At 45.8% G+C, this 27,341-nt stretch overlaps 2 protein-coding genes across 2 annotated transcripts; both read left to right on the top strand.

Moving 5' to 3' along the window:
- Positions 1–375: 375 nt before the first annotated feature.
- LOC309362564 (hepatic lectin-like) lies at positions 376–12,097 on the top strand. The gene is made up of 6 exons (XM_081898190.1): positions 376–518; positions 2,500–2,598; positions 8,093–8,167; positions 10,414–10,565; positions 10,958–11,070; positions 11,628–12,097. Exons 1-6 carry the CDS (start codon positions 476–478, stop codon positions 11,791–11,793), a joined length of 648 nt encoding a protein of 215 aa, XP_081754316.1. The 5' UTR covers positions 376–475; the 3' UTR covers positions 11,794–12,097.
- A 4,881-nt stretch (positions 12,098–16,978) lies between these two features.
- Positions 16,979–26,426, top strand: LOC309362565 (hepatic lectin-like). Its single transcript, XM_081898191.1, has 6 exons — positions 16,979–17,130; positions 20,351–20,458; positions 21,748–21,822; positions 23,861–24,012; positions 25,096–25,208; positions 25,945–26,426. The coding sequence occupies exons 1-6, from the start codon at positions 17,088–17,090 to the stop codon at positions 26,096–26,098; spliced, it is 645 nt and encodes a 214-aa protein (XP_081754317.1). The 5' UTR covers positions 16,979–17,087; the 3' UTR covers positions 26,099–26,426.
- Positions 26,427–27,341: the final 915 nt, after the last annotated feature.

Here is a 27,341-nt window from a genome sequence, read left to right as displayed (position 1 = left end):
TTTTATTCCCAGACACAGTTCAAAGTACTGCTTTTAACATTCAAGTCTTCACAGCTTGAGCCCAGGAAAATGATAGGATTGTGTTCTCCCATATCAAGCCGTGCAGCTAGTAAAATCACCTTCAGACGTGCGCCTTAGTGTGATCCCATTTCCCGAAATTACATAGCTGAGAACAGGGAACAATGACCCAGCTTCTGCTAATCTGGTACAATTGCAAAATTCTGCTACGGATTCATCAAAAGACGAGTTGCCCATGAACCTTGCTGGATTTGTGTGCAATGGGCATGCTTTCAAGGGGGAGGTATGTTCTGGAAAGAGGTAGTCTGAGGATAGGAGAACAGGGGCTTCTCCTAAATTAATCATTAACCATCTATGCAGAGCAACCCCAGTAAAATGACAAAAGTCCCTATTTTCAAAAGTGTTTCAAAACAACACCAAAGGCAAACAACACCTTTCCCTCACACAGCTTTTTGAGATGGATGAAGAAAAGTATGCAGATAACTTTCGAACTTCTAAAGGTAAAGATGATCTCCCTGTTCCCCTTGTTTGGCATTTGCCAAAGGTTTTGTAGCTTTTTCCTGAAGGATCGGCCAATCAGTGAGATCCATCAGCTCTTGGGAAGGATCCTCTCCAGGTGACTAAATCCGCTTGAAGTGCAGCAAGTCTAGGGATGGTGGTGAAGCCCACGATCTCTGGAACATTCTCCCAAGTTATGCTTGTTTGGAGCTTTGTTCAGCCCCAAGCAAAGATCTTTGAATTTAACCTGTTTTTAAAGTCACTTTTAACTTGGAATGCTGCTGAGTTTGCTGCTTTTTTCGGGTGCTTTTAATGTTTCTTGTATTTTGTAGTTTGAACTGAATACTACTATATTGATTTGCTATTTCTTTTTTCATTTGAAGTGTGGGTGGCAGTCAGTTGCCTTAAAACACTTAAGTGGACCCTTGCAGTTAGGCTTGCTAATTATTCCTTGCCCTAAAGAATACATTCATTTTGGCAGCCTCAGTAAGTGAGTGTGAAAATCCTCACCCCAGTCTGATCGCCTTACGCCCGCTGCTTTGGCAGGCAGCCTCAATGAGCACAAAAGAACTTCATTCCATCCCCACTCACTGAGCTGCGACTTCTGTGCCACACGCAGAACATATTTGCTTGCTACATTTTTTGCCCATCAAAATTAGTGACTAACCATTTGTGGTTAATGAAGCAAATCTTTTTGATGGCCTAAAAAGGTTGAATGCCACATTTCTAAATCATTAACCACAAATGGTTAGTCTCTCTATTTACCCTCTCAATAAAATAAATTAGAAGTGCCGACCTCGGTCCAAATGAGGCGGGGGGGAGCATATCTCCAGATGCACAGAGCGAGGGGTGAGTTCTGTCAGTTCTGCATTCATGTCCCTTCTATCCAGCTTCCACTTTCATCTTTTTTTTTAATCCATACAAAAAATTGGATGGGTGACCTTGGGCCAATCACTGCCTCTCAGCTAAACCTGCCTCACAGGGCTGTGGCAATGGAATAAGGAGGAGGGGAACTATGTATGTCACCTTAAGCTGGTTGGAAGAAAAAGATGGGGTATAAATACAATGCGTGCATCAATCAAATAAGAATTGTATTTAGATACTCACTTTGTCACAGGATAGTATTTAAATACACATATCTCAATGTACACATTTCTAAACATATAAAGGTAAAGGGACCCCTGACCATTAGGTCCAGTCATGGCCGACTCTGGGGTTGTGGCGCTCATCTCGCTTTATTGGCCGAGGGAGCCAGCGTACAGCTTCCGGGTCATGTGGCCAGCATGACAAAGTCGCTTTGGGAAACCAGAGCAGCGCACAGAAACACCATTAACCTTCCCGCCAGAGCGGTACCTATTTATCTACTTGCCCTTTGACGTGCTTTCAAACTGCTAGGTCGGCAGGAGCAGGGACTGAGCAACGGGAGCTCACCCCGTCGTGGGGATTTGAACCGCCGACCTTCCAATCAGCAAGTCCTAGGCTCTGTGGTTTAACCCATGGCACCTCCCTTTTGCGCATATATATATATATATTCTGTCAAGAACTGTTATCACAAAATTCAGTGTAGGGCAGAATTATGTTCTGATTAGGAATGGTGGAGAAATTATATTCAGTTCACACAAAAAATTGTGAGGACCTTTTAAAAAATTGCACACTGATGCAGTGTGAAATGTGGGAAATTGAATTTAAGAATGGAAAAATGATAAACCAAGAGAAACTGAGTTTAGTGGATTTATCCATCTCTGGTTTGTATCCAGGTATTTGTCCCATAGGTGCAGATTAGGTTGGTTAGCTTTAACATGCAGACCTAACAAAATTCTCCTCCATCTCTGTATGCATGTAAAAGTGATTAGAAGCTCCTATGAAGGGAAAATGCACCACCCATAATCCTTTCTTGAAGGCCAATACTTTTTACCTTACTTTTTACCAAAGAGAAGTCTGCATAGGGTCAAGTTCCCATCATCTCATTTTCCTCTTATGAAGGGAGAAATCTTATTCAGAGGCCATTTCTCCTGATCTATGCACTGTTGGGTGTCTCCTACCTGCTGATTGTCATTGGCTTTGTGGTGGCCCTCTCCAAAGGTACGTTTTCTCCTTTACTGCCTATATCATGTCATCTGTAAATCAGATAACTGTTTTGGGTGGAGTTTATGGGCTCAGGTAGCAGCAGAGCCTGTAGCAAACACTCTTGTCACGGACTGGTTGGACATAGAGGAACAGTGGAAAGAACCAGCTGGGAAGCCACCATAGAAAGAAGGCTCAGAGCCCAGGAAGTGGCAGTGGGACAATGTGTGGTTGCAGGGAGAAGATGGGGAAGACTAGGTAGAGGAGGTGTCAGGGCTATAGGGCTTAGTGAACTGGAGAGCCTGTGGCAGAGAGAAGATCAGAAGCTGAAGCAGGTGAGTGAGAGGAGGGAAGTCAAAAGGTAGAGATGAGTCCAGCTGGGGAAGAGTCACAGGTATCTCCCCCTCCTGTTGTGACAAGCTCCCCTCCCTCCTGTCTCCGAGAAGCAAGAAAGGCATGAAAAGGGCAGATGAGGGGTTGGCTGCATGTGGGTGCAGTCTCTGACTGCTTGGGAAAAGCCCTAGAGAGGAGGGAATTTTAGATGGCTGTGAGCGGGGTAGGGTCTCAGCAACTGGTTTTCATTGAGTAAGACCACCAGGAATGAGCTCCTGTGCTCGTTGTTGTTGTTGTTTAGTTGTGTCCGACTCTTTGAAACCCCATGGACCAGAGCACGCCAGGCCCTCCTGTCTTCCACTGCCTCCCGCAGTTTGGTCAAACTCATGCTGGTAGCTTCAAGAACAGTGTCCAACCATCTTGTCCTCTGTCGTCCCCTTCTCCTTGTGCCCTCCATCTTTCCCAACATCAGGGTCTTTTCCAGAGAGTCTGCTCTTCTCATGAGGTGGCCAAAGTATTGGAGCCTCAGCTTCACAATCTGTCCTTCCAGTGAGCACTCAGGGCTGATTTCCTTCAGAATGGATAGGTTTGATCTTCTTGCAGTCCATGGGACTCTCCAGCACCATAATTCAAAAGCATCAATTCTTTGGTGATCAGCCTTCTTTATGGTCCAGCTCTCACTTCCATACATCACTATTGGGAAAACCATGGCTTTAACTATACGGACCTTTGTTGGCAAGGTGATGTCTCTGTTTTTTAAGATGCTGTCTAGGTTTGTCATCGCTTTTCTCCCAACAAGCAGGCATCTTTTAATTTCGTGACTGCTGTCACCATCTGCAGTGATCATGGAGCCCAAGAAAGTAAAATCTCTCACTGCCTCCATTTCTTCCCCTTCTAGTTGCCTGGAGGTGATGGGCCCAGTGGCCACGATCTTTGTTTTTTTGATGTTGAGCTTCAGACCATACTTTGCACTCTCCTCTTTCACCCTCATTAAAAGGTTCTTTAATTCCTCCTCACTTTCTGCCATCAAGGTTGTGTCATCTGCATATCTGAGGTTGTTGATATTTCTTCCGGCAATCTTAATTCCGGCTTGGGATTCATCCAGCCCAGCCTTCCGCATGATAAATTCTGCATATAAGTTAAATAAGCAGGGAGACAATATACAGCCTTGTCGTACTCCTTTCCCAATTTTGAACCAATCAGTTGTTCCATATCCAGTTCTAACTGTAGCTTCTTGTCCCACATAGAGATTTCTCAGGGGACAGATGAGGTGATCAGGCACTCCCATTTCTTAAGAACTTGCCATAGTTTGCTGTGGTCGACACAGTCAAAGGCTTTTGTGTAGTCAATGAAGGAGAAGTAGATGTCTTTCTGGAACTCTCTAGCTTTGTCCATAATCCAGTGCATGTTTGCAATTTGGTCTCTGGTTCCTCTGCCTCTTCTAAATCCAGCTTGCACTTCTGGGAGTTCTCGATCCACATACTGCTTGAGCCTTCCTTGTAGAATTTTAAGCATAACCTTGCTAGCGTGTGAAATGAGTGCAATTGTGCGGTAGTTGGAGCATTCTTTGGCACTGCCCTTCTTTGGGATTGGGATGTAGACTGATCTTCTCCAATCCTCTGGCCACTGCTGAGTTTTCCAAATTTGCTGGCATATTGAGTGTAGTACCTTAACAGCATCATCTTTTAAAATTTTAAATAGTTCAGCTGAAATATCATCACTTCCACTAGCACTGTTATTAGCAGTGGTTTCTAAGGCCCATTTGACTTCACTCTCCAGGATGTTTGGCTCAAGGTCAGCAACCACACTGCCTGGGGTATATGAGACATCCATATCTTTCTGGTATAATTCCTCTGTGTATTCTTGCCATCTCTTCTTGATGTCTTCTGCTTCTGTTAGGTCCTTACCACTTTTTTCCCTTTATTATGGTAATCTTTGTACGAAATGTTCCTTTCATATCTCCAATATTCTTGAACAAATTTCTGGTTTTTTCCATTCTATTGTTTTCCTCTATTTCTTTGCATTGCTCATTTAAGAAGGCCTTCTTGTCTCTCCTTGCTATTTTTTGGAAATCTGCATTCAATTTCATGTATCTTTCAATATTTTCCTTGCGTTTTGCTTGCCTTCTCCCCCCCGCTATTTGTAAGGCCTCGTTGGTCAGCCACTTTCCTTTCTTGCACTTCCTTTTCATTGGCATGGTTTTCGTTGTTGCCTCCTGTAGCCTCCATCCATAGTCCTTCAGGCACTCTGTCCACCAAATCTAAATCCTTAAACCTGTTCCTCACTTCCACTGCGTATTCATAAGGGATTTGACTTAGATTGTATCTTACCGGCCCAGTGGTTTTTCCTACTTTCTTCAGTTTAAGCTTGAATTTTGCTATAAGAAGCTGAGCCACAGTCCGCTCCAGGTCTTGTTTTTGCTGACTGTATAGAGCTTCTCCATCTTTGGCTGCAGAGAATATAATCAATCTGATTTCGATGCTGCCCATCTGGTGATGTCCATGTGTAGAGTCGTCCCTTGTGTTGTTGGAAAAGAGTGTTTGTGATGACCAGCTTTGTTCTCTTGGCAGAACTCTATTAGCCTTTGCCCTGCTTCGTTTTGGACTCCAAGGCCAAACTTGCCAGTTGTTCCTTTTATCTCTTGACTCCCTACTTTAGCATTCCAATCCCCTATGATGAGAAGAACATCCTTCTTTGGTGTCATTTCTATCAGGTGTTGTAAGTCTTCATAGAGTTGGTCAATTTCAGTTTCTTCAGCACCAGTGGTTGGTGCATAAACTTGGATTACTTTAATGTTAAATGATGTTAAAAGGTCTGCCTTAGATTCATATTGAGATCTTTCTATCATTTTTGAGATTGCATCCCAGTACAGCTTTTGCCACCCTTTTGTTGACTATGAGGGCCACTCCATTTCTTTTACGGGATTCTTGCCCACAGTAGTAGATATGATGGTCATCCGAACTGAATTCGCCCATTCCCGTCCATTTTAGTTCCCTGATGCCCAGGATGTCAATATTTATTCTTGCCATCTCATTTTTGACCACCTCCAACTTAACAAGGTTCATGGTTCTTACATTCCAGGTTCCTATGCAATATTTTTCTTTACAGCATTGGACTTTCCTTTCGCTTCCAGGCATATCCGCAACTGAGCGTCCTTTCGGCTTTGGCCCAGCTGCTTCATCAGCTCTGAATCTACTTGTATTTGTCCTCCGCTCTTCCTCAGTAGCATGTTGGACGCCTTCCGACCTGAGGGGCTCATCTTCCAGCGTCATAACTTTTCTATGCCTGTTGTCTTTGTGCATGGAGTTTTCTTGGCAGGGATACTGGAGTGGCTTGCCGGTTCCTGCTCCAGGTGGATCACGTTTGGTCAAAACTCTCCACTATGACCTGTCCATCTTGGGTGGCCCTGCATGGCATAGCTCATAGCTTCTCTGAGTTATTCAAGCCCCTTCGCCATGGCAAGGCAGTGATCCATGAAGGGGCCTGTGCTCATTAGGCCCGACATTTAGCTAAGTCTGTGGAGATTGTGGTTTTGCTAATAAAGACTTAACTCCAACTTTGAACTGTGTGATACTGACTGGCAGGCTCCTGTGACAACTCTCTCTACCCTCCTTTGGCTGGCAGAGGCTGTGCTTTGGTTCTAAGGCAGGGAAGAGCTGTACAGAATCTGGGACATAAAAGCTGACCCAGCCAAACTGCTACAGTGAGGATGCCTTGGGAAAGCTCTGCAGCTCAATGTCAGAGCATCTCCTTGGTGTCCAGAAAGTCCCAGGTTCAGTCCCCAGCACCTCCAGATATGGCTGAGAATGTCCGTGGTCACAGTGGCGTAGCGTGGGGGTGCAGGGGGGCTGGCCGCACCGGGCACAACATCTGGGGGTTAGGGTTAGGGGGCACAAATCCACGGGTTAGGGGGTGCAAATTACTTGCCTTGCCCCGGGTGCTGACAACCCACGCTACGCCACTGCGTGGTCAGAAACCTTGGAGAGCTGCTGCAAGCCAGTGCAGCCCACACTAAGCAAGATGGTCCATTATAAGGCAGATTCCTATGTTCCCAACCCTGAGAGTGCAAGAGAAGATGCAGCGATCAAGGAAACATACAGCACAGCCTTGCGTTGCTCCGGCAGAGGTAAAAAAGATGGCACTTGAATGTTTATGTGTGGGCTACAGGTTCAAACATACGCTCACTGAAAATGATTTTAACTTTTTAAATATATCAGTACATCCCCAAATTCTGACAGCCAGTCCAGCATTTTGGGTAGACTCCAATTGGTCCCCTTGCACTTCCCAAAGGCGCTTTTTTCCAGCACAGCCTTCCTCAGCCTGGTGCCCTCCAGACAGCACTGGCCCACCCATGAGGCAGGGTGAAAGAGCTGCAGAAGCCAACCAAGCGGCATCCTCAGCCTGCCATCTCAGCCAGCAGAGCAGTCTTGCAAGATCTCTCTGGCGCTTCTGCCGGTGCCTCTGCTCTGCTGGGGTGGGTGGGCAGCACACCCGTGGGGAGACCACCTCTCTGGCTTCCCAGGTGAGGGTGGAGGAGTGGCACAGGGTGGGGTGGCAGGGATGTGCTGCCCCTGCCTGCAGGATTTCCTGTAGGGCACAACCAGCATGGTCGGAGATGGCAGGAAGTGACTTATCCATACCATAAATTCCAAGCACATTTCTTTCCCCCAAAGAATCCTGGGAACTGTTGTTTGTTAATGGTGCTGGGAATTGTAGCTCTGTGAGAGGTGAGCGGCAGTTTCCAGGATTCTCTGCAGGAAGCCGCATGATTTGATTTCACATTCTGTGCTTGCCTCTCCACTCATGCCAGAAGAGGAAAAATGGTGTCCCCGGAGCCCCACTCTGCCCTACAATGCCTTCCTTGCAATGGGCTCCAGATTTGGGGCCCCTTCAGAATTAGGAGGGAGGTGGTGTGATGGGTGAGGGGGGAAGTCCTCTTCCCTCGTCTTCGGCCACCAGAGGTGGACCCAAAGCCATTCTGTGAGCACAAGGTTGATTCTGCCCTTTGCCTGTTATACAAAAAAAGCTGCCAAAAGGTTCAAAGGTTAAAAAAAACACCTGTAACAAGGATGACCTTTTCATGGTGGCTTGGCATTCCTACTCTTATGTAATTGGAAATGGGTAGCAGGATGAAGGAAGATTCTGACATATATTTTTCTCCCCCTCTTTATCATGCCAGTTGCATTAGCATCCTCAGAAATCAGCAAGCTCCACACAGCCCTTGCGAAGGATCCCTACGGACATGATTTTCACTGTAAGTTTCTGTTGCTACAAAGACCTCAGTCTCCAAGCGTTGAGAGACTTCAGGGGTGTCGGTGTTCACCTCAGGTTCAGTTTCCCTGAAATGAAGGTCACAGGAGAGACTGGTGTGTTTTTGATATAGGGTTCTATTTACACATATATACATCCCGAGCATAAGATGGAAAGACTCACAGCATTAACAGATTTGCTCCCCCATTAAGCTTCCAGACCTTCCCCCACCTCTGGGTCAAGGGAGCTGACCAAGAGAACAGCTCCATCACAGATCAGAGGACAACAGGGAAACGCCAGTCTCTCTATTAAAGCTCTTCCCTTCCTCTGAGGTGTGCCCAGTTGTCCACCACCAGGATCTAGGATCCAAATCCTCTTCTGGGATTTCTGGGGGAGATCTTGGTCAGGTGATTCCACCGCTCCTCTTAATCCAGCCAATCCCTGACATCTCGCCACACACACAGCAATAGCTTTGGTTCAGCACAGAGAACAAGATGAGACCAGCCTCTGACCAATTGTTCTCCTACCCCCTGGGATGACGTGGCTCCAGTCGGGAAAGGGAGGAAGGCCTCTCTTCGGTTAGCTAGTGTTCTTGACCCTTAACAAGCTTGGCCATTAACAAAGAAAATGGTTCCTTCTGCTACAGAATTTCATCTTACAGATGGAAAACCACAGGCTTGGAGGGGACCATCCAAACACCATCCAAACCAACCCCAAGCTTATAACAGTATATTCCCCTTTGCAGGGAGGGGCTGCCTTCCCAGCCTCCACCCAAATTCTGCTCCAAGTCCTTTTAGGTGATCCCACAAGAAGCTCAAAGTAAGAGAGTTGTTTCTAAAAACTACCCGTTTCTGCTTTTTATAAATGACCTGATTTCAGCCTCTCCTTGTGAAGTGATCATAATCGGCAAGACAGTACTTCTGACCTATGCATCCGGTAACTTATTTACTTAATGACTTAAAATTAAAAAGTTTTCTTTTTTGAGATTAGTGTTATGTGTCCATACCTGGAGTCACATTAGTCATGTAAATAAATTGCAGAATAAACTGTGCAAATTAAAATTTATGGATGGGAAGCCATGTGGAGAGGTGTCTGCAGTGTTGGACTTGAACCTGAGAAACCAGGCATGAAGCACTGAGCCCTGCAATGCCTCTCAGACGAACCTACCTCACAGGACTGTTGTGAGGATAAAACAGGGGAGCGGGGAACCACCTGTGCTACCTGAGAGCAGTACATGTGAAAAGGATCTAGGAGTCTTGGTTGACCACAAACTTGACATGAGCCAACAGTGTGACGCGGCAGCTAAAAAAGCCAATGCAATTCTGGGCTGCATCAATAGAAGTATAGCATCTAGATCAAGGGAAGTAATAGTGCCACTGTATTCTGCTCTGGTCAGACCTCACCTGGAGTACTGTGTCCAGTTCTGGGCACCACAGTTCAAGAAGCACACTGACAAACTGGAATGTGTCCAGAGGAGGGCAACCAAAATGGTCAAAGGCCTGGAAACGATGCCTTATGAGGAACGGCTAAGGGAGCTGGGCATGTTTAGCCTGGAGAAGAGGAGGTTAAGGGGTGATATGATAGCCATGTTCAAATATATAAAAGGATGTCACATAGAGGAGGGAGAAAGGTTGTTTTCTGCTGCTCCAGAGAAGCGGACACGGAGCAATGGATCCAAACTACAAGAAAGAAGATTCCACCTAAACATTAGGAAGAACTTCCTGACAGTAAGAGCTGTTTGACAGTGGAATTTGCTGCCAAGGAGTGTGGTGGAGTCTCCTTCTTTGGAGGTCTTTAAACAGAGGCTTGACAACCATATGTCAGGAGTGCTCTGATGGTGTTTCCTGCTTGGCAGGGGGTTGGACTCGGTGGCCCTTGTGGTCTCTTCCAACTCTATGATTCTATTCTATGATTCTACCTTGAGATCCTTGGAAGAAAGGTGGAATAAAAATGTAATAATAAATAAGTCAGTTTAAAAAGGATAGATGTATTTCATTTAGGCTGCCTATGCACCACCATCAATCTAGAGCACATTGAACACAGCACATTCAAAGTACATGGCTTGCCCCCTCCCCAAGAATTACGGTTACAGTGCAACACTACATCTGCAGCATTGAACACACAACGCTGGGTCACTAGAGCAGTCCCTTCACCCAGCCGTTGTTCTCTGGTACTTTTTAGACCTTGCTAAATTGACAAGCTAGGCGAGTGCCAAGTTCTCTCTCTCTCTTGTCTTTTTCCTTTGCTCAGTGTTTCCGTGTGGTGCCGACACCAGACAATGGGAATATTTCAGTGGGAAATGCTACTACTTCTCCCTGAAGGCCGTGTCCTGGCACATGGCCAAAGCGCAGTGTGAGCAGCAGCACTCTCAGCTGGTCATCATTAACAATTTGGCCAAACAGGTAACAAGATGTGAAACATATTTTCCTTGATCACTCACTCACTTGCCTAAGGCAGGCAAAGTGCTCTTGCCCATTGTCTGCAGCGGAGCAACTCTTCTCCTTCTCTGCAAAGTAGGCAGCCCAGAATCTTCATCTTCATGCAAACACAGAAGCAATAGTTGTAAGAAGAGAACTGGCCCCATCGACACGGGCACTTCCGCCTACACAATGGAATTCCTGTCCCTGTGCCCCCCACCCCACCCCCCAAGTCTGCTCTGGACGTTGGAGAACCCCAGGAAAAAAATGGGAGGGAGGGTGAGGAAAAGGAGAGGAAGATGGAAGTCCTTGCGCTAATGGGATGCCTTTGTTTGACACAGCCCCATATTTCTGTATTTTGGATTTGCCTCTTGCAGAATTTCATACAGACACGGACCAGGAATGAGCGCTATTGGATTGGACTCCATGACCAACACACAGAAGGCGAGTGGAAATGGCTGGACGGCAGCAATTACAGAACAGGCTTCAAGTAAGCACTGGGCAACTCCTCTGGGGTCATTGTGGGACTAGGCCAAAGGCCCACCTAGTTTTGCACCCCCCACTCCCGAGGCCACGGCCCCCTCACGGCTGTTTCTCAGTGACTGGAGGTCACAAGGGGTGACAGTGTCACTGCCAGTTTTTCATATGGGATGGGAAGCAACTTGGTCACACCGGTCCTGTGTTTGGAAGGCTGCAACCCTATGGAACAATAATATAATAACCCTATAATAATATTATTATTAAAAAATAATAATATATTATCGGCTGCAATCCTATGCCCACTTGACCTATGAATAAGCCGCAACAGACACAGTGTGAAGCTCATCTCTGAGTAGACGTGTACAGGTAATAAATATTTTTAGTTGTAAAAGTAAATAGGCTTTCAATTTTAATTTAGGGAGGAAAATATTAATCTGTTAGAGGTTTGGGAAACAGTGGCCTAGAATTCCTAGTGGGTGAACATAAATAGGTTTAGTGAATTTTTGGTGATGATGATTATGCTGATGATGCTCAGAGAGAGACAGAGACATCTTGCTTCCATCACAGGAACTGGAAGCAAGGAGAACCCAACAGTTATCAAAACCAGGATGAGGACTGTGGCCAACTTTGGATCAACGGGGAATGGAATGACTACACCTGCAGTTCTGAATCCTTCTATGTCTGTGAAAAAGCCTTACCAGTGAAGCCGACATCTGCATCCAAGAGGACCTGAACCCCTGCCTTGATCTTCATGCCTAATATGAGCCACTTCAAACCCTAACCTGGTGACAGCTCCAAAAAAAGCAATGTCAGAAAAACTTTATTATCACTATTCTTTCTAAAATATCAAACAAACTTTCAAGATTTCATTTTAAAACCCAATTATTTGAGGAAAATGGCAGATTTACTGCTGACATAGAAATTCTTAAGCAATTGTTTCTTCCAAACTGTGGGAAATAATTCTGTCCTTCCTTACAGGGTTCCTGAGATGGTGTAAGAAAAGCACTTTCAACGCTATAAAGTATTATATAAATGCATCTGCTACATGTGTTGTTTTGTTATTTTAGTGACTGACCCTTTTGAAAACACCCACATGAAATTTCACATAAAAGATACCCCCCAATATTGATATGTATTTGCACAGCAGGTATGGGTCGTGAGCCTAGTGAAATCAGAGACACAGAGAGCTTCTTTCGGTTCTTTTATTTAAATCAACAGAAATACACAGAGAGGCCATGAACTATGCTCCCCCAATCTTGAGACTTTGCTCAGAATGCCTGCTCCACCCCCCCTTGCGATACTTCCTAGCTTCCCAACCCCTCCTGCTGCCTACGGTGCCCAGCAAAGGAACCTCTCTTTGACTTTCCGCTCTAAGATATGCAGGGAACGCCTGGTTCAAGGAGGAGGAGGAGGAGGAGGAGGAGGGTCTACCAGGCTTTCAAGTGACATTGTGTCCACTGCCTGCTGTGCTGTTTCTCCCACTTCGGACTCCTGTCTCTGTGTAGGACTGGAGCATCTGCTAGCTTGCTACTGTTCCTCCATTATTTCCCAACGTGCCACCACCACACATCTGGGTCCATGCTAATTGCACCTGCCTCCTGCCCAGAAGCCTCCTGGGGTGGTGGTTGGTCTCCAGCCCTCCTCCTCATCTGACCAGTCCCTGACCATATGGTACCAACCTTTAGGGTAGGATAGAAGTGTTGTCTTGATGCTTCTCCCTCAACCACTAGGATTTAGCTCAGCCTGTCTCTGGACTCTGGAACTTCATTAGATGCTGCCATTAGTGCTTGGCCTTCTCACACCTAAGCCTTTAAAAAAAACCACAACTAACAGTCTTGAACTCTGTATATGGCTTAGCCCTAGCCTTGAGCTCTAGGCCTGCCGTACCACCAGCTGGGCAACTGGTCTTCCATGTTCCTGACACTAAGCCTTGGGGTTGGTGGCCAGGAACCTGCAGAACCTGAGGCTGATGGTCAGGAGCTCTCTGAGCCTGAGGCAGGACTTTCAAAGGATGCCTGGCCCTTGAGCCGATAGGTAGGAATAGATATCCAGGAAACTATGTCTCCCAACAGAGGAATCCTATGCTCATAGGACACTGGTTGGAAGGGAGAAATGCCACTGCTCTGCTGGCATAAGGCCAGAGGTCAGCAGTGGGAAATCTGTGGCCCTGCAGATCTTCTGGACTCCATCTGCCCTCTGCCCCATCAGCAGGAGCAGAGAATCAAGGGGTGCAAATGCTCTGGAAGGCCTGTGGATGCTATCTTGCTAGTCAAGATAACTCGGGGGTTAATTGTTAGCTGTTGAAAGAATAAGCTCATGTTTGTTTATGCATTTGCTTTTGTATATGCTAATTGGCTGGCTTTGATACTATGTTCAGCTGTGGGCCTGGGACCACTGGCGCCAACTAAAGGGGGCCCTGAGGGCCTGAGCACCCACAAAAAAATTGTTTTGGGTGTTCAGCACCCACACCGTGCAGGGCCTCTGATGTGACTTCCGGTGCCTCGCAAAGGAGGTGCTGTCCAAGGCCTCACAGGGCCTTGGATGTGACTTCCAGGGTCCCCAGGCACTGCTGCGGCGCATGGTGTAACAATCTGGGGTCCAAGTTGGCGCCCCTGCCTGGGGCACATAGCTAGTTGGGAAAAGGGAGTCTTTTTACGCTGACTGCCTGTCATCTGCTTCCTTATCTGAGAGATGGATGAGAGTTGGGAAAGGGCCTCTAAGTCAGGGTGAGTTAACTGGGCTGTGGGCGCCAGTTTATGTCGCTTGCTTTGTGCATGAGTAATGTTTATCATATGAGCACCTCACAGACAAGTCATGACGACTGCTTGCTGCTTCGGCAACCGTTCCAAATCTATAGAGGCGGCAGGGCTATAGAGCAAGGCAGACCTACTCACAGCTCGTGTGCCTTGCAAGATCCCTGAGCATGAGTTGGGGAGGATGCAACTCTTTCCCCCCAGTGGGAGTGCCATCGGGCGCTGGGTGACCAGGCTGTGCCCTCCCTTTCTGACTATTCCCATCCCCAAGGAGGAAAGAAGAGAGATGGGCATCCTGCTTCCCCAGCCTGGGGCATCCTGGGAAGGGAAAGGGCCATTGTTAAGTTGTGGGCGAACATATCAGACGACGCAGCGATTCTTCCAAAGCAGCTCTTTATTTGTAAGCTGGAGCAGAACTGACCGAGGAGCTCAGTCAGCCTGCTTATATAGAGCTCCAGAACAATGTAACTGTTGCCATTTTCTAAAACTATCCAATCACTGAACGTCACTTTCGATCCTTCATTTGCATACAAACTATCCAATCACTGAACGTCACTTTCGATCCTTCATTTGCATAACTATCTACAGTATCCCCCTGCTGGCCCAGGGTGAGAACTTCAGTACATAACAGCCATCTCCTCCAGTCTCTGGTCTCCAGTCTCAGCCTCCCCCCACCCCCTTATGTCATCCAGCTGCCATGCCACTCCTGAGCTTGGTGATGCCTCAGGACTCATAACATGTGGAGAGCACAAGAGTCAGAGGTGACTCATTTTGTCAAGTCACCAAAGAATAGAGCCAGGACAAAAATAAGCATGCAGAGCGTTCCCCCTCCCTGCAATTTGGCCAGAGAGGCTTGCCCTGCTGGGTAGATCCCAGAAGGAGCCATTGGCCATCATCTGTCCTCTCCCTCCTTGACTTCCACCTGCAACTGACTGCCTCACACACCAGTGCAGTCTGGGGGTGATCCTCCCCCATCTCACTGGGCTTTTTCTGGCAATCCTTGTCACTCTGTTGCTGCGTATCCTGAGTTCCTTTGGCATACCAGGGCTTCGCAAGTATAGGATTGCACCTTTTCATTTATTACGTGATTATTTTCAGGATTTATTACACCACCCCTTTCTATGAACTTTTCAGAGTGGACTTACTGACCCAAAAATGCAGTCAGTAGAAAGCTAAACATCTCTCTCTCTCTCTCTCTCTCTCTCACACACACACACACACACACACACACACACCTTGGCTTAAGAAAAGTCCTGTTTAAGAACGATTTGGTTTATGAACTGCACAAAACCGGAAGTAGTGTCTCGGTTTTTGAACTTTACCTCGGTCTAAGAACGGAATCTGAATGGTGAAAGGGCACCGGCAGTGGGAGGCCTCATTAGGGAAACCGCACCTCGGTTTAAAAACGGTTTTGGTTTAGGAATGGACTTCCAGAAGGGATTAAGTTCATAAACTGAGGTACCTGTGTGTGTGTGTGTGTGTGTGTGTGTGTGTGTGTGTGTGTGTGTGTAACAGTGATCTGTTCTCTGATTAGAAAGTGTAATAATATTTACACTTATTGCAGCCTAAACTAACAAGGACTATTGATTTCAACTAACAAGGACTATTGATTTCAACTGTGTTTGCCTCCAAACCTTGATTTCTGCCAATGGCCAGAAATCAGAGAGAGAGAGAGGAGCAGGAGAGGAGGACCAGTGTTGAAGCACCTACACTTTGGACATCCTGGCCTGTTGAGATCAGGTGCCTTCACTATACTATTTTCCTGTTTAGACAAGCCTAGCCAGATGCTTAGAAAGTTGATTAATCTATTTTAGTGTTTAAACTTTCAAATGTTTCAAATTTGTGATTTTTCTTCTTTGCAAAGTGGTATATAAATTTTATGAAATCAATCAATCAATCCAAGCTGTAGAGAGCCACAGTTTCCTCCTCCAGTTTCCTTGGTTTTGCTCAGATATGGAGAACTTTTGTCCTTCTAGTTGCTGCTGAACTACAACTCCCATCACCCAGCAAACATTGGGGGGGGCATCAGATTTCTAGCTCTGGTTTTTAACCCCTGGGCCCTGCCTCTTTACTCCCAGGCCCAACATGAGTCAACAGTGTGATGCAACAGCAAAAAACACTATTCTAGGCTGCATCAATGGATGTCGAGTGTCCAGGTCAAAGGAAGAAGTGGCGCCACTCCCTTCCACCTTGGTGAGACCACACCTGGAATACTGTGTCCAGTTCTGGGCACCACAATTTAAGAAGGATACAGGCAGCAACCATTTTGCACAGGAGTTCTGTTCCTGACCCCTGCATGCATCAGCAGAGCATGATAAGACCACCCCGTCCCATTCCGCCCCCAGCTCCATTTGGGGGCCACTTCAGGGTCACCAGAAGCAAGCAAGTATGTGAAGTGCATCAAGTGGACACGTGTAAAATGGTCGCTTCCTGTATTGACCAGCTGAAAGGTGTGCAGAGGAGGGCAACCAAGATGATCAAGGATCTGGAAACCAGCCTTATGAGGAACGATTGAGGGAGTTGGGGATGTTTAGCCTGGAAAAGAGGAGACTGAGAGGACATATGAGAGCCATATTCAAGTATCTCAAGGGCTGTGACATGGAAGATGGATCATACTGGTATTCTCCTGCTCTGGAGGGTAGGACTCGAACCCATGGCTTCAAGTGACAAGAAAGGAGATTCCAACTAAACATCAGGAAGAACTTTCTGACAAAGCTGGAACAGTCCCCCACAGAGGGTGGTGGATTCTCCTTCCTTGGAGGTTTTTAATCAGAGCTTGGATGGCCATCTGCCATGGATGCTTGAGTTGAGTTTCCTGCATTGCAGGGGGTTGGACTAGATGACCCTTGGAATCCTTTCCAACTCTTTATTATTTATTTATTTATTTATTTATTTATTTATTTATTTATTTATTTATACATACTGTACATACATACATACACACATAAACACACACACTGCCCATTCGGATCAAGGCTGATGCTTCATGGAAGGAGACTATAGCATTGATTTCCACCCACAAAGATTTTGAACAGGCACTAAATTCATTAGCATGTTGTCTAAGAACTCTCTGGACCACAGTTCAATGAAGGATGTTTCAGCTGCCGCTGCATTTTAAAAACTGGCAGGCAGGCTGAGGGCAGAGGGGCAGAGGTGTGGTCTCGGCCATCCCTGCAAGTTACAGATTAACTCTTCTCATGGAATAGCCAAGGTAAACTGTAAAGTCCTCATTTTGGAAAGTCAAGATCTGGAGGGGGGAAAGGACCTCTGCAAGATGGAGGAAGAAAAAATGCAAGATGACTTCCGGACATATAAAGGTAAATATTTTCTCCTCCTCTTTCTCCTCCTCCTTGGCACTGTTAACAGCAGCGCAACCTTAATTCTGTCCCAGTTAAGAAAGTTGACTGTGGCAAGGAAGTCTCTGGCTCAGATCTCTATTTGACACTATTGTGCCTTGTCCAATAGTTCATTTATGTATTTATTTATTTGTTTGTTTGCTTGTTTGTTTATTCTGTCTTGTGTCCCCCCCCCCTGTTTTCTGTGCTGCAATATATGTGCTTGTCTAATGCCACAAGGCGGATTTATTTTTCAGCCAACAGGCTTTCAAAGATGCTTATTAAGTCTATGTTGAAAATATGCAAGGCAGGGCGGGAGATGGGGTGTTAGACAAGATGGAGTTAACGGGCCAAGAAATAATTGCTTTCACTATTGTACTTTAGGGAGCTGAGCACTTCCTGGTTCCACATATATAACTGGAAATTGAGGTTTGCACAAATAATGTGAATTAAAGCACTCTAGTCAACTTACTGCAACAAATTCACTTTTTTAAAAAAAAGATTTTTTTACGGTTAGGAAAGTGACAGGTGGAAATGCACTGAAAAATGTGCTGTGAGCAAATGGCTAATGGGAAGACCTGCAAGCAAATCCTTTGTCCCTCTGGGCTGCATCAATAGGAGTATAGCATCTAGATCAAGGGAAGTAATAGTGCCACTGTATTCTGCTCTCGTCAGACCTCACCTGGAGTACTGTGTCCAGTTCTGGGCACCACAGTTCAAGAAGGACACTGACAAACTGGAACGTGTCCAGAGGAGGGCAACCAAAATGGTCAAAGCCCTGGAAACGATGCCTTATGAGGAACGGCTAAGGGAGCTGGGCATGTTTAGCCTGGAGAAGAGGAGGTTAAGGGGTGATATGATAGCCATGTTCAAATATATAAAAGGATGTCACATAGAGGAGGGAGAAAGGTTGTTTTCTGCTGCTCCAGAGAAGCGGACACGGAGCAATGGATCCAAACTACAAGAAAGAAGATTCCACCTAAACATTAGGAAGAACTTCCTGACAGTAAGAGCTGTTCGACAGTGGAATTTGCTGCCAAGGAGTGTGGTGGAGTCTCCTTCTTTGGAGGTCTTTAAGCAGAGGCTTGACAACCATGTGTCAGGAGTGCTCTGATGGTGTTTCCTGCTTGGCAGGGGGTTGGACTCGATGGCCCTTGTGGTCTCTTCCAACTCTATGATTCTTTTGTCACTGAACCTCCCTGCAAACAAAGGATGCCTGCTAAATAAAGACCTGTAAGCTTTGTAATAGCAAATCCGAATGAATGCTTAAGAAAAAGGCCATCCAGAGGTTCTTTTAATGTTCAGGCCAGGTTGCCGGGCACAGAAGCAGCTAAGGAAATCAGAGGTGGAGGGGTGAAGGTGACTCCAGGGGCCCTTCCAAGACTGCTGCTTTATTGTGGGCATGTTTGTTTCTTAACCCCACCATAGTGCAAGATTTATTCTGCTTTATTAGTTCATAATACAAAACAACACAAGGCTGCAGCCGCACAGCAAGCAGCACAGCTGATACTTCAAGAAAGTTCCAAGACATCATGCAAGTGCAGTAAGATAGCAAGAAAGTCTGCACCAAGGCAAGTGTGATACCGTTGCACACCACCCCAGTCTCCAAGGGGTGCAAGATTCCAGGGGATCCCAGGCACTTACCAGGGGCTTGTGTTTCCTTTTGGAAATGAGGCGTCTTTATGATATATGGTTTATTTACTCATATATACAACCTGAGCCTACAATGGAGGAGTTCACAGCAAGGGTCTTGTTTCTCCGGTAGCCACAACCTTGGATTCCAACAGAAATCAATCATTGCTCTGTCTCTCTCGCTCCCCATTTGCTGTTTTGCTTCTAGCTCACATCAGAGCAACTCTCAACTCTCAGTTCAGGCTTTGTCCTTCCAACTATCTCTGAGTTGAGTGAGGGGCCCCACCCATTTGCCATCTAGCACAGATTAGATTTAACACTTGCACCATCCAGGGATTACAGGGGCCTGGCACTTGCAGAGTTTAGAGAAAATGAAAGATAAAGTGCGAGACTGGTTACACTATGCTCAGATTAAAGAAGTGTTTAAGAATGACAAAAAGTTAGGATTCCAGGTGGAGAAATCGAAATTGGAAACAGAATTGTTAGAACCTAAGACCAAAGTACTTTCAAAAATGTATAACTTGCTGTTGAAATGGAACACACAAGACGAAATGGTTAAATCGGCTATGATAAAGTGGGCTCAGGATATTGGGCATAACATTATGTTTGAGGATTGGGAAAGGTTGTGGACCACTGGGCTGAACTTCACCGCATGTAATGCTCTGAAGGAAAATGTAATGAAAATGATATATAGATTGTACATGCCCCCAGTGAAATTGGCTAAAATATACCATTCGTCTGATGATAAATGTTGGAAATGTAAGGAAAATGAAGGAATATTCTTTCACCTCTGGTGAACCTGCCCTAGAGTGAAGGCCTTCTGGGAAATGATATACAATGAGCTAAAAAAGGTGTTTAAGTATACCTTTACTAAGAAACCAGAGGCCTTCCTTCTGGGCATTGTCGGCCAGAATGTGTTAAAGAAGGACAGAACATTTTTTATGTATGCTACAATGGCAGCAAGGATACTCATTGCTAAGAACTGGAAAACTCAAGATCTACCCACACTGGAAGAATGGCAGATGCAGCTGATGGACTATATGCAACTAGCCGAGATGACTGGCAGAATCCGAGACTTGGGAGAGGAGAGGGTGGAAGAAGACTGGAAGAAATTCAAGATTTATTTACAAAAGTACTGTAATTTGGCTGAATGCTAACAAAGATGTCAGAGTAGAAACAACTGTCTACCATCAAATTATATTTGAGTTTAACCTAAATGATTGGATTTAAGACTATAAACAAAATGATAATTTGCTTGGAAATAAATTTTTTTAATGATGCAAGTGGAAGCAGGAGGCGTGAGGGAGTCCATAGTAGAATGAAAAGATGTTATAAAATTTATGTTGTTTGTTAAATATGTACTTGTATGAAAAAACCTTAATAAAAAATTATATATAAAAAAAAAATACAGGGGCCTGGCACACTCATCACAATGTGCTCACAATGGGTGCATATCCTCAAGTCAAAGCACTTGCTGGAAACTCTGTTGGAATAAAGGTTCTGGCATGATTCCAGCAGTCATGGAACAATGGCTATATCTTTTTCTTCTTTTCCTTTTCTTTATTTAAAGAAAGAAGTTACCTTAATTTCACCCGGAGGCCGGTCTTCCACATCTGCATCCTGCTGATGGTCTCTATCCTGGGAGCTGCTGTTTTCTGCATCGTGGCTCTTTCCAAAGGTACTTTGACCATTTTCCTCTTTATCGTTCAAAACATTTCATCTATAAAGGACATTGTTTCTTGGCTTTGTCTCCATCAGAAACAAAGGGAGGTGTATGCGTTGGTTTATTATTCTTTAATAACTATGAATGAATTTATATATTTATTTTAAAGATTTCTATGCTGCCCCTCAATATAAATATTTGTAGCACAACTGGCACAACAATAATCAGCCCTGCTCATAATGGCATAGGGTATGAATCAATCTGACTGGCAGAGTGGAGAGGCCCCAAAGGACAGAGCCGGGAGAGTCCAGGACCCACAGAGCAGAAGCAGACATCTGGGAAGGAAAGGTGCCTCATCCCATGGTAGATCCTGGTGGTGAAGCGGCCGAAGCACAGCCGGCAAGGGTTCTGGTCTGTGTAGAGGCCCATAAAAGATCTAATATAACGTTCCCATTGTTACTCGTGTTACTGGTCTCCATCGCCCATCAACCCAAGCAAACATGGCCGATAGATTACTGCACATGCGCCACTCAACCACATCGATTGACAGAACTGGCACTACAACAGGCGTCCCATAATGCCCGTTCCACATTTATAAGAACTGAGTCTTCACCCCCACTTTGGAACTCCCTGCCTATTGAGATCAAGCAGGCTTCACTGTACTCTTTTTGGCACCTGCTAAAATATTCTTGTTTAGATAAGTCTACTCAATTATTTTAAACTAGGGTTGTGACTTTTTTCTTAATTTTATTGTTTTATCTTTTTGTAAAGCACTTTGAGGTTTACAATCAAGTGGTTTTATGAAATAAAATACCGTACTTTTCTGTGTATAAGACTAGGTTTTCCCCTGAAAATAATGTCCAAAATTTGGGGGTGTCTTATACATGGGGGGCATCCCTCATTTTCTTAAATCAGAGTCCCCCAAAATAGGGGAAATCTTATACATGGGGGCATCTATAACAGGAGTTGCAGTCCACATCTACAGGGCCACAGGTTTCCCACCCTTATATTAGGAGATAATTTGTTATACAATTAGCGTAATGCCAACTTCAAACCACTTTGTGATGTTTGGAGGGGTGTGGGAAAGGGAGGCATTGTTTCAAAGTTAATTGATTAATTAGCACAACACTGGCATTCAAAGTTATTACTAAGCATTTCATCGCTAAACCTCTCCTGATTTGCTGTCTCTCAAGAATAATAAACCATATCACACCTCCGTGCATCATAACGTCTGCCATTTAATATGTTTCATTTCAGCTCTAAATTTCTAACATTTCCCCCTTTTCCTCTTTTAAAATTTTAAGCAACAACACTTTCATCAGAACTGAGTGAATTGATTGATGAGAGTCCAAAGCCGCGAACGGGACATGATTATGAATGTAAGTCTTGTAACATATTGTTGCCTGCCACTCCAATCCCTGCACGGTGTGAGATCCAAGGTCTTCCAGATTCTCACCCAGGGTTCATGTTTCCTTTGGGAATGAGGCTTAGCGGAGACTGTGGTGTCCCTATGATTTATTTAGAAATACATATGCAACCTGATCCTACAATGGAGCGGATCACAGCATTAGAAACCCAAGAGGGTCTGGTTTCTCGCATATCCACAGCCTTGGATTCCAAACAGAAATAATCAAACAATGTTCTCAATTGTTGCTCTGACTCTCTCTCCAGCTTGCTCCTTTTTCCTCTGGCTCACTCACTGAACTCTCAACTCTTGCCTTTGTCTTTTTCCTAAATACCCTCTCACAGATCCACTTTGTTTTCCTTAATGGTCCATCACCTGGACTATCACCTCAACACTGGAAACTAGCTGGACTTATATTTTAACACTTGCTGGATCCAGGGGTTAGAAAGGTCTCTGCTTACAGCCTACTTCCCCCCACCCCAAACTTATATTCTTCTCTAGGGTGATCAGTTCTCCTGAATCTCAGACCCTAAACATCAGGGAGCAGAGCTGGAAAGCTAAGGAGTGGTGCCTCACATAGCAGTGGGGGGCCCTCAGTGATTTTCTCTTATGAGCTTTCAAACCTCTCCTAATTGATCTCAAGTATAAAAGGAATAGGGGACGCAGGTGGCGCTGTGGGTTAAAGCCTCAGCGCCTAGGACTTGCCGATCGAAAGGTTGGCGGTTCGAATCCCTGCGGCGGGGTGCGCTCCCGCTGCTCGGTCCCAGCGCCTGCCAACCTAGCAGTTCGAAAGCACCTCCAGGTGCAAGTAGATAAATAGGGACCGCTTACCAGCGGGAAGGTAAACGGCGTTTCCGTGTACGGCTCTGGCTCGCCAGAGCAGCGATGTCACGCTGGCCACGTGACCCGGAAGTGTCTCCGGACAGCGCTGGCCCCTGGCCTCTTAAGTGAGATGGGCGCACAACCCCAGAGTCTGTCAAGACTGGCCCGTACGGGCAGGGGTACCTTTACCTTTACCTTTATAAAAGGAATATCAGAAGCACCTTGCTGAACCTGTCCAAAGACCCTTTGAGTCCAGAACAGCACTCTCCACTTGCAATTCATGTTATATTTGAACTTTCACATGATCTAAAAGCCACTTCCAGAGTTATAATGGAATATGGTGCAAGTTCAGCATTTGTTTCCATATTTTTTGCAAACAGACTTTTTTCTGGAAGCAAATAAGACAGAAATGGGCACTAAACTTGCACTATACTCCTCTACAGTTCCAGAAGTGGCTTTTGTGAAAGCTCACATATAATACAGAACTTTACAGTTAGGGAACAGCATATCCCTCAACCGTCCCAGGAAATGAGAGATCCTGTTTTTTCTCGTGAGCATGGCAAACATTTTGGGCACTGCAATATTGCTTGATTTCGCACTGCAATTTTCCCCTAAGAAAAGTTTTTATTTGGGGGGAGGCAATTTCTTTGGGGCACTGTGTCCTAATAAAGTGTTTTTTCAGGACTGCAATCTTGCACAGGTCAGAAGTGCAGAAGTGCAGCCCTGGAAGATGGTGTCCCGCTTTTTTGTCATGACATGTTGGAGGGTATGGAACAGCTGTTAAAACGGAATTAACTGCCATGTGAAAGCAGGCTGACTACCATCAGTCCCAGCCAGAATGTTCATTTTTGGAGGCAGCCAACTTCTGAACTTCCATTTTCTGGGAAATCACAAGTGCAGAGAGGACTGTTTGTGGGCTTCCCATAGGCATCTGCTTACCACTGTGAGACCAGGATGCTGAACTAGTTAGGCCTTTGGCCTGATCCAACAGAGCTCTTCTTATGAACGTAGGAGCTGCATTCAAACATCATCTGGAGGGCACCACTTTGCCAGCTCCTCCTCCTTTAAATAGATGGACGACTGCATAGCTAGATACATGCCTACTCCACTTTCTGTGCTCTCAGACATCTCTAAGCTTTACTTTACTTTTCAAGCCATTGGCTAATGTTGTCTCTCTTTCCTTTGCTCAGTGTTCCCATGCAATCCTGACACTAGAGAGTGGGAATACCACAATGGAAAATGCTACTACTTCTCCCTGCAGAAAACTAACTGGATGCAGGCCAGGGATGATTGCGCTGTCAGAAATTCAAAGCTGGTTGTCATTGATAGCATGCCTGAACAGGTAAAAAGAAAGGAAACGGCCAGGGCTGGTGTCCTGGAGTTGGAGGAATCAGGGAAAGTTGGGGAAAACCATTGCACCCAGAGAGATGGGGGGGCTTAGTTGCCTCAATCCAACTTGCTTGGCATGCGTCTCCCGATCACAGCCAGGCTACAGTTTCCAAACTGGGCTCCAGAGAACCTGGGGTTTTCCTGAATGCTTATCAGGGGTTCCTCAAAAAGAAAATTGTGGACAAACGTCTCTGAAAGTCAGTTTAACCACCACTACGGATGTTCCCCTGTATCAACATACTGTCCATGGTTGGCTCAGTGGATGTGTTTCTGTACACCTGTACCTGGCTCTGAATGCCTTCAAGATTTTCCAGTGAATTCAACTTGGGAGGATTTGCCTCTTCCTTGGCTACTCGTGCTCCATGCTGTACTGTGCTTTTCAACATAGAAACCTAGGAAGCAGCCAATGATCCATCTAGTTCAGGATTGTCTACATTGACTCTCAGCAGCACTCCATGATTTCAGGCAGGAGTCTTTCTCCAGCTCGACCTGAAGCTGCCGGGTGATGGATCCCAGGACCTTCAGGAAGCAATGCAGATGCTCTGCCGCTGAGCTGCAACTCTTCCCGCCAGGTTCTGTGCTGGAGTGGCCTTGAGTGGCCAGCCATGCTCACCACAAAATGTTGCCACATGGCGTGCTTTCAGAGGGCCAGCCAGCCAGGAAGCTGCACCCTCTGCCAGGAGCCTCCAGTCCAATGACACCCAGCTTTCATTTCCTGCACACAAACAGCCAGGCAGTGTTTCACTGAGCATTCTCAGATCTCATTGAGCTGTTTTGGTTTTCTCCCCCGCCCCCCGACAAAATGTACTTCTGCTAACCTTAGGGACCACCACCAGTCTGTTGATGCACATGGGTCATACTACTTGGCTGCATAAAGCTCTACGCTGATGCAGTACCCGTGGCAGAACTGAACCCTGTGGAACCCAACACAGCAATGGCCGAGAAACTGATTCTGGATCCTCCTAAACGTCATCTTCCAACAGAAAGTCCATGTACTCTCATGGCCATATTTATCTGATTTTTCTTTCTCATGCAGAATTTCCTTATGACCCGGACCAGGAATGACCGTTATTGGATGGGCCTCACGGACAGAGATACTGAAGGACTGTGGAGATGGATTGATGGCAGCAGTTACTACTCGGGCTTCACGTAAGCACTGAGCAGTTGTCATCCCTTTTGTTATGCAGCTGGCATCAAGTGCGGTCAAAACAAATTTGGAAATGGCATTCTCTTCTCAAATTCTGCCAGCGGGAATTCTCACATGACTGATGTTCTTTCAAGCATAACCTCACCAAAAGCTTCCTTCTACAGTGACTGTTCCCAGCCTTGGGACCCCAAATGTTGGACTACTGTCCCCATCATCCCCAGCCAGCATAGACAATGGTCCAGGCTGATGGGATTTGTAGTCCAACAACATATAGAGACTCAAGGTTGGGAAATGCTTTCCTAAAGGCTTTCCCAAACTCTACATCCCCTTCAGTATGTCCTTGGATCCTTTTTTTCATTTTTGAACTGAAATCCACCATAGACGCTCTGAAAAATAGCCCTCATGGACTGCCTACAGCAAGATATGGCAGTGGAGATGGTTTCAGTGAGAAAATGGCATAAGGGGGAAGAGTGGAGCACTGCAATCCTGTTCAAACACAGGGGCACAATGCAAGAACACCACCACCCCAATATATTTGTGACTAATAGCCAGAGGACTTGGATCAGTTCTGTTGCATGATTAGACCTCTCAGGCACTATGACCCCAGTCCAAATCTCTCTTCCTGCACCCCACCCAAACTGCTTTTTGGCCATGAAAAAGACATCAAGAGGGAAGTCTATCAAATTCTGTATATCTTGGATTTTCGATATTTTTCAAAGTATTTAACATTCAATGCAGGTACTGGAAGCCAGGGGAACCGAATAACAGTGGGAACGAAGACTGTGCGCATCTCTGGGGTTCTGGGGAATGGAACGACGTCTACTGCAGCTTTCTGTGCTACTACATCTGTGAGAAGCCCGTGCCGAGCGAGAAGCAGGGCAGGGGGACCTAAGCACTTTGGTGGAACCTCACCCAGGCAGGCACCCGAGGCTCAATGGCCAGGCGCTGTGGGATTTCTCCACACAGAAATGTCACTTCCCTAACGTAATCAAAGAGGTGCTCTAAAGATAACTTGAGTTTAAAAACCATGTGACTACTTTTTGGTTAACTCCTGGCTGACGCTGAAGATCCCTGCTGACTACTGTATTCAAGATTTCTGCTCTTTAATTATTTTGGCACCTCAGCAGCAGCTATGCCAAATGGATTTGATAGGCTTTCAGTCTGTATACCTTGAAGCTTGGCTTGACACTGAAATAAAACCCCAAATGGGTGATGCTTGGTGAGATACTTTCACACCACGGGATGTTGGTCCCTCACTCTGCCTGAGTTCTGGAACACTGAGGTCCACTGTGGGCATGTGGGAAGGTATTTGTTTAGCAGCCTTTAAATGTGTGTGTTCACCAGTAGACCAGTCCAGTGGGTAAAAAACAACAATAGCAGCCCAAAGCACCACCATGTGAGTCACACAGGGCCCTGTCAGATGGCACCCAGCAAAACATCACTACACATCTTTTTTCTTTTTTCTTTTTTAAAAAGATCCACAGTTAGCTAATATTTGATCTTATATGGGATTATCTTACCCTACTGCATTATCCACTGATCAAAAACCTGAATTAAATATGGGAGGGGAAAATGCAGGGTGCCACTTGGATGAGTATAACATTGTGTGGGCAATGTGAAAAACAAGTATACCTGGAATATATCAGATCCACTTTAAACTGTCTGTGTACACAATCCTGGCAACACTGGATCCTTTGCTTGGGACTCTGCACAGATTTCCCTTTATGAGAAGACACTGAGAGGGCTGATTTAGATCAAGATCTCAGTGGGGGAAGGGAGAGGATCCCTCTCACACAAACACCCCCCATCCTGTCCTTCAGTGGTGTCTTTGGGAGGGTTTTAGGCAGGGTACATTCACTGCACTACCTGAAGATGCCGGGGATTGAACAGGTAATTTTCTGCATACAAAGCAGAAAATTCTCTCACTGGACAACAGCCCATCATCCCATTAGAGCAGTTTTAAGAAGGACAATCCTGATTGCCCCACCACTTGCTTTTTACAAGGACAACAGGATTTGAATCTCCTGTTCCTTCCCATTATGCCAAGGCAGTATGTGATGAGAACAGGACCCCAGAGGAGTCCATTGTGTGTCCTGGAACTTGCTCTCTCTGTTCCAAAGCTCTACATGGTAACC

The sequence above is a fragment of the Podarcis melisellensis genome, assembly GCF_964234715.1.
Source record: "Podarcis melisellensis genome assembly, chromosome: 2".
Taxonomy (NCBI): domain Eukaryota; kingdom Metazoa; phylum Chordata; class Lepidosauria; order Squamata; family Lacertidae; genus Podarcis; species Podarcis melisellensis.
This window is presented reverse-complemented; position numbering and strand designations above follow the sequence as displayed.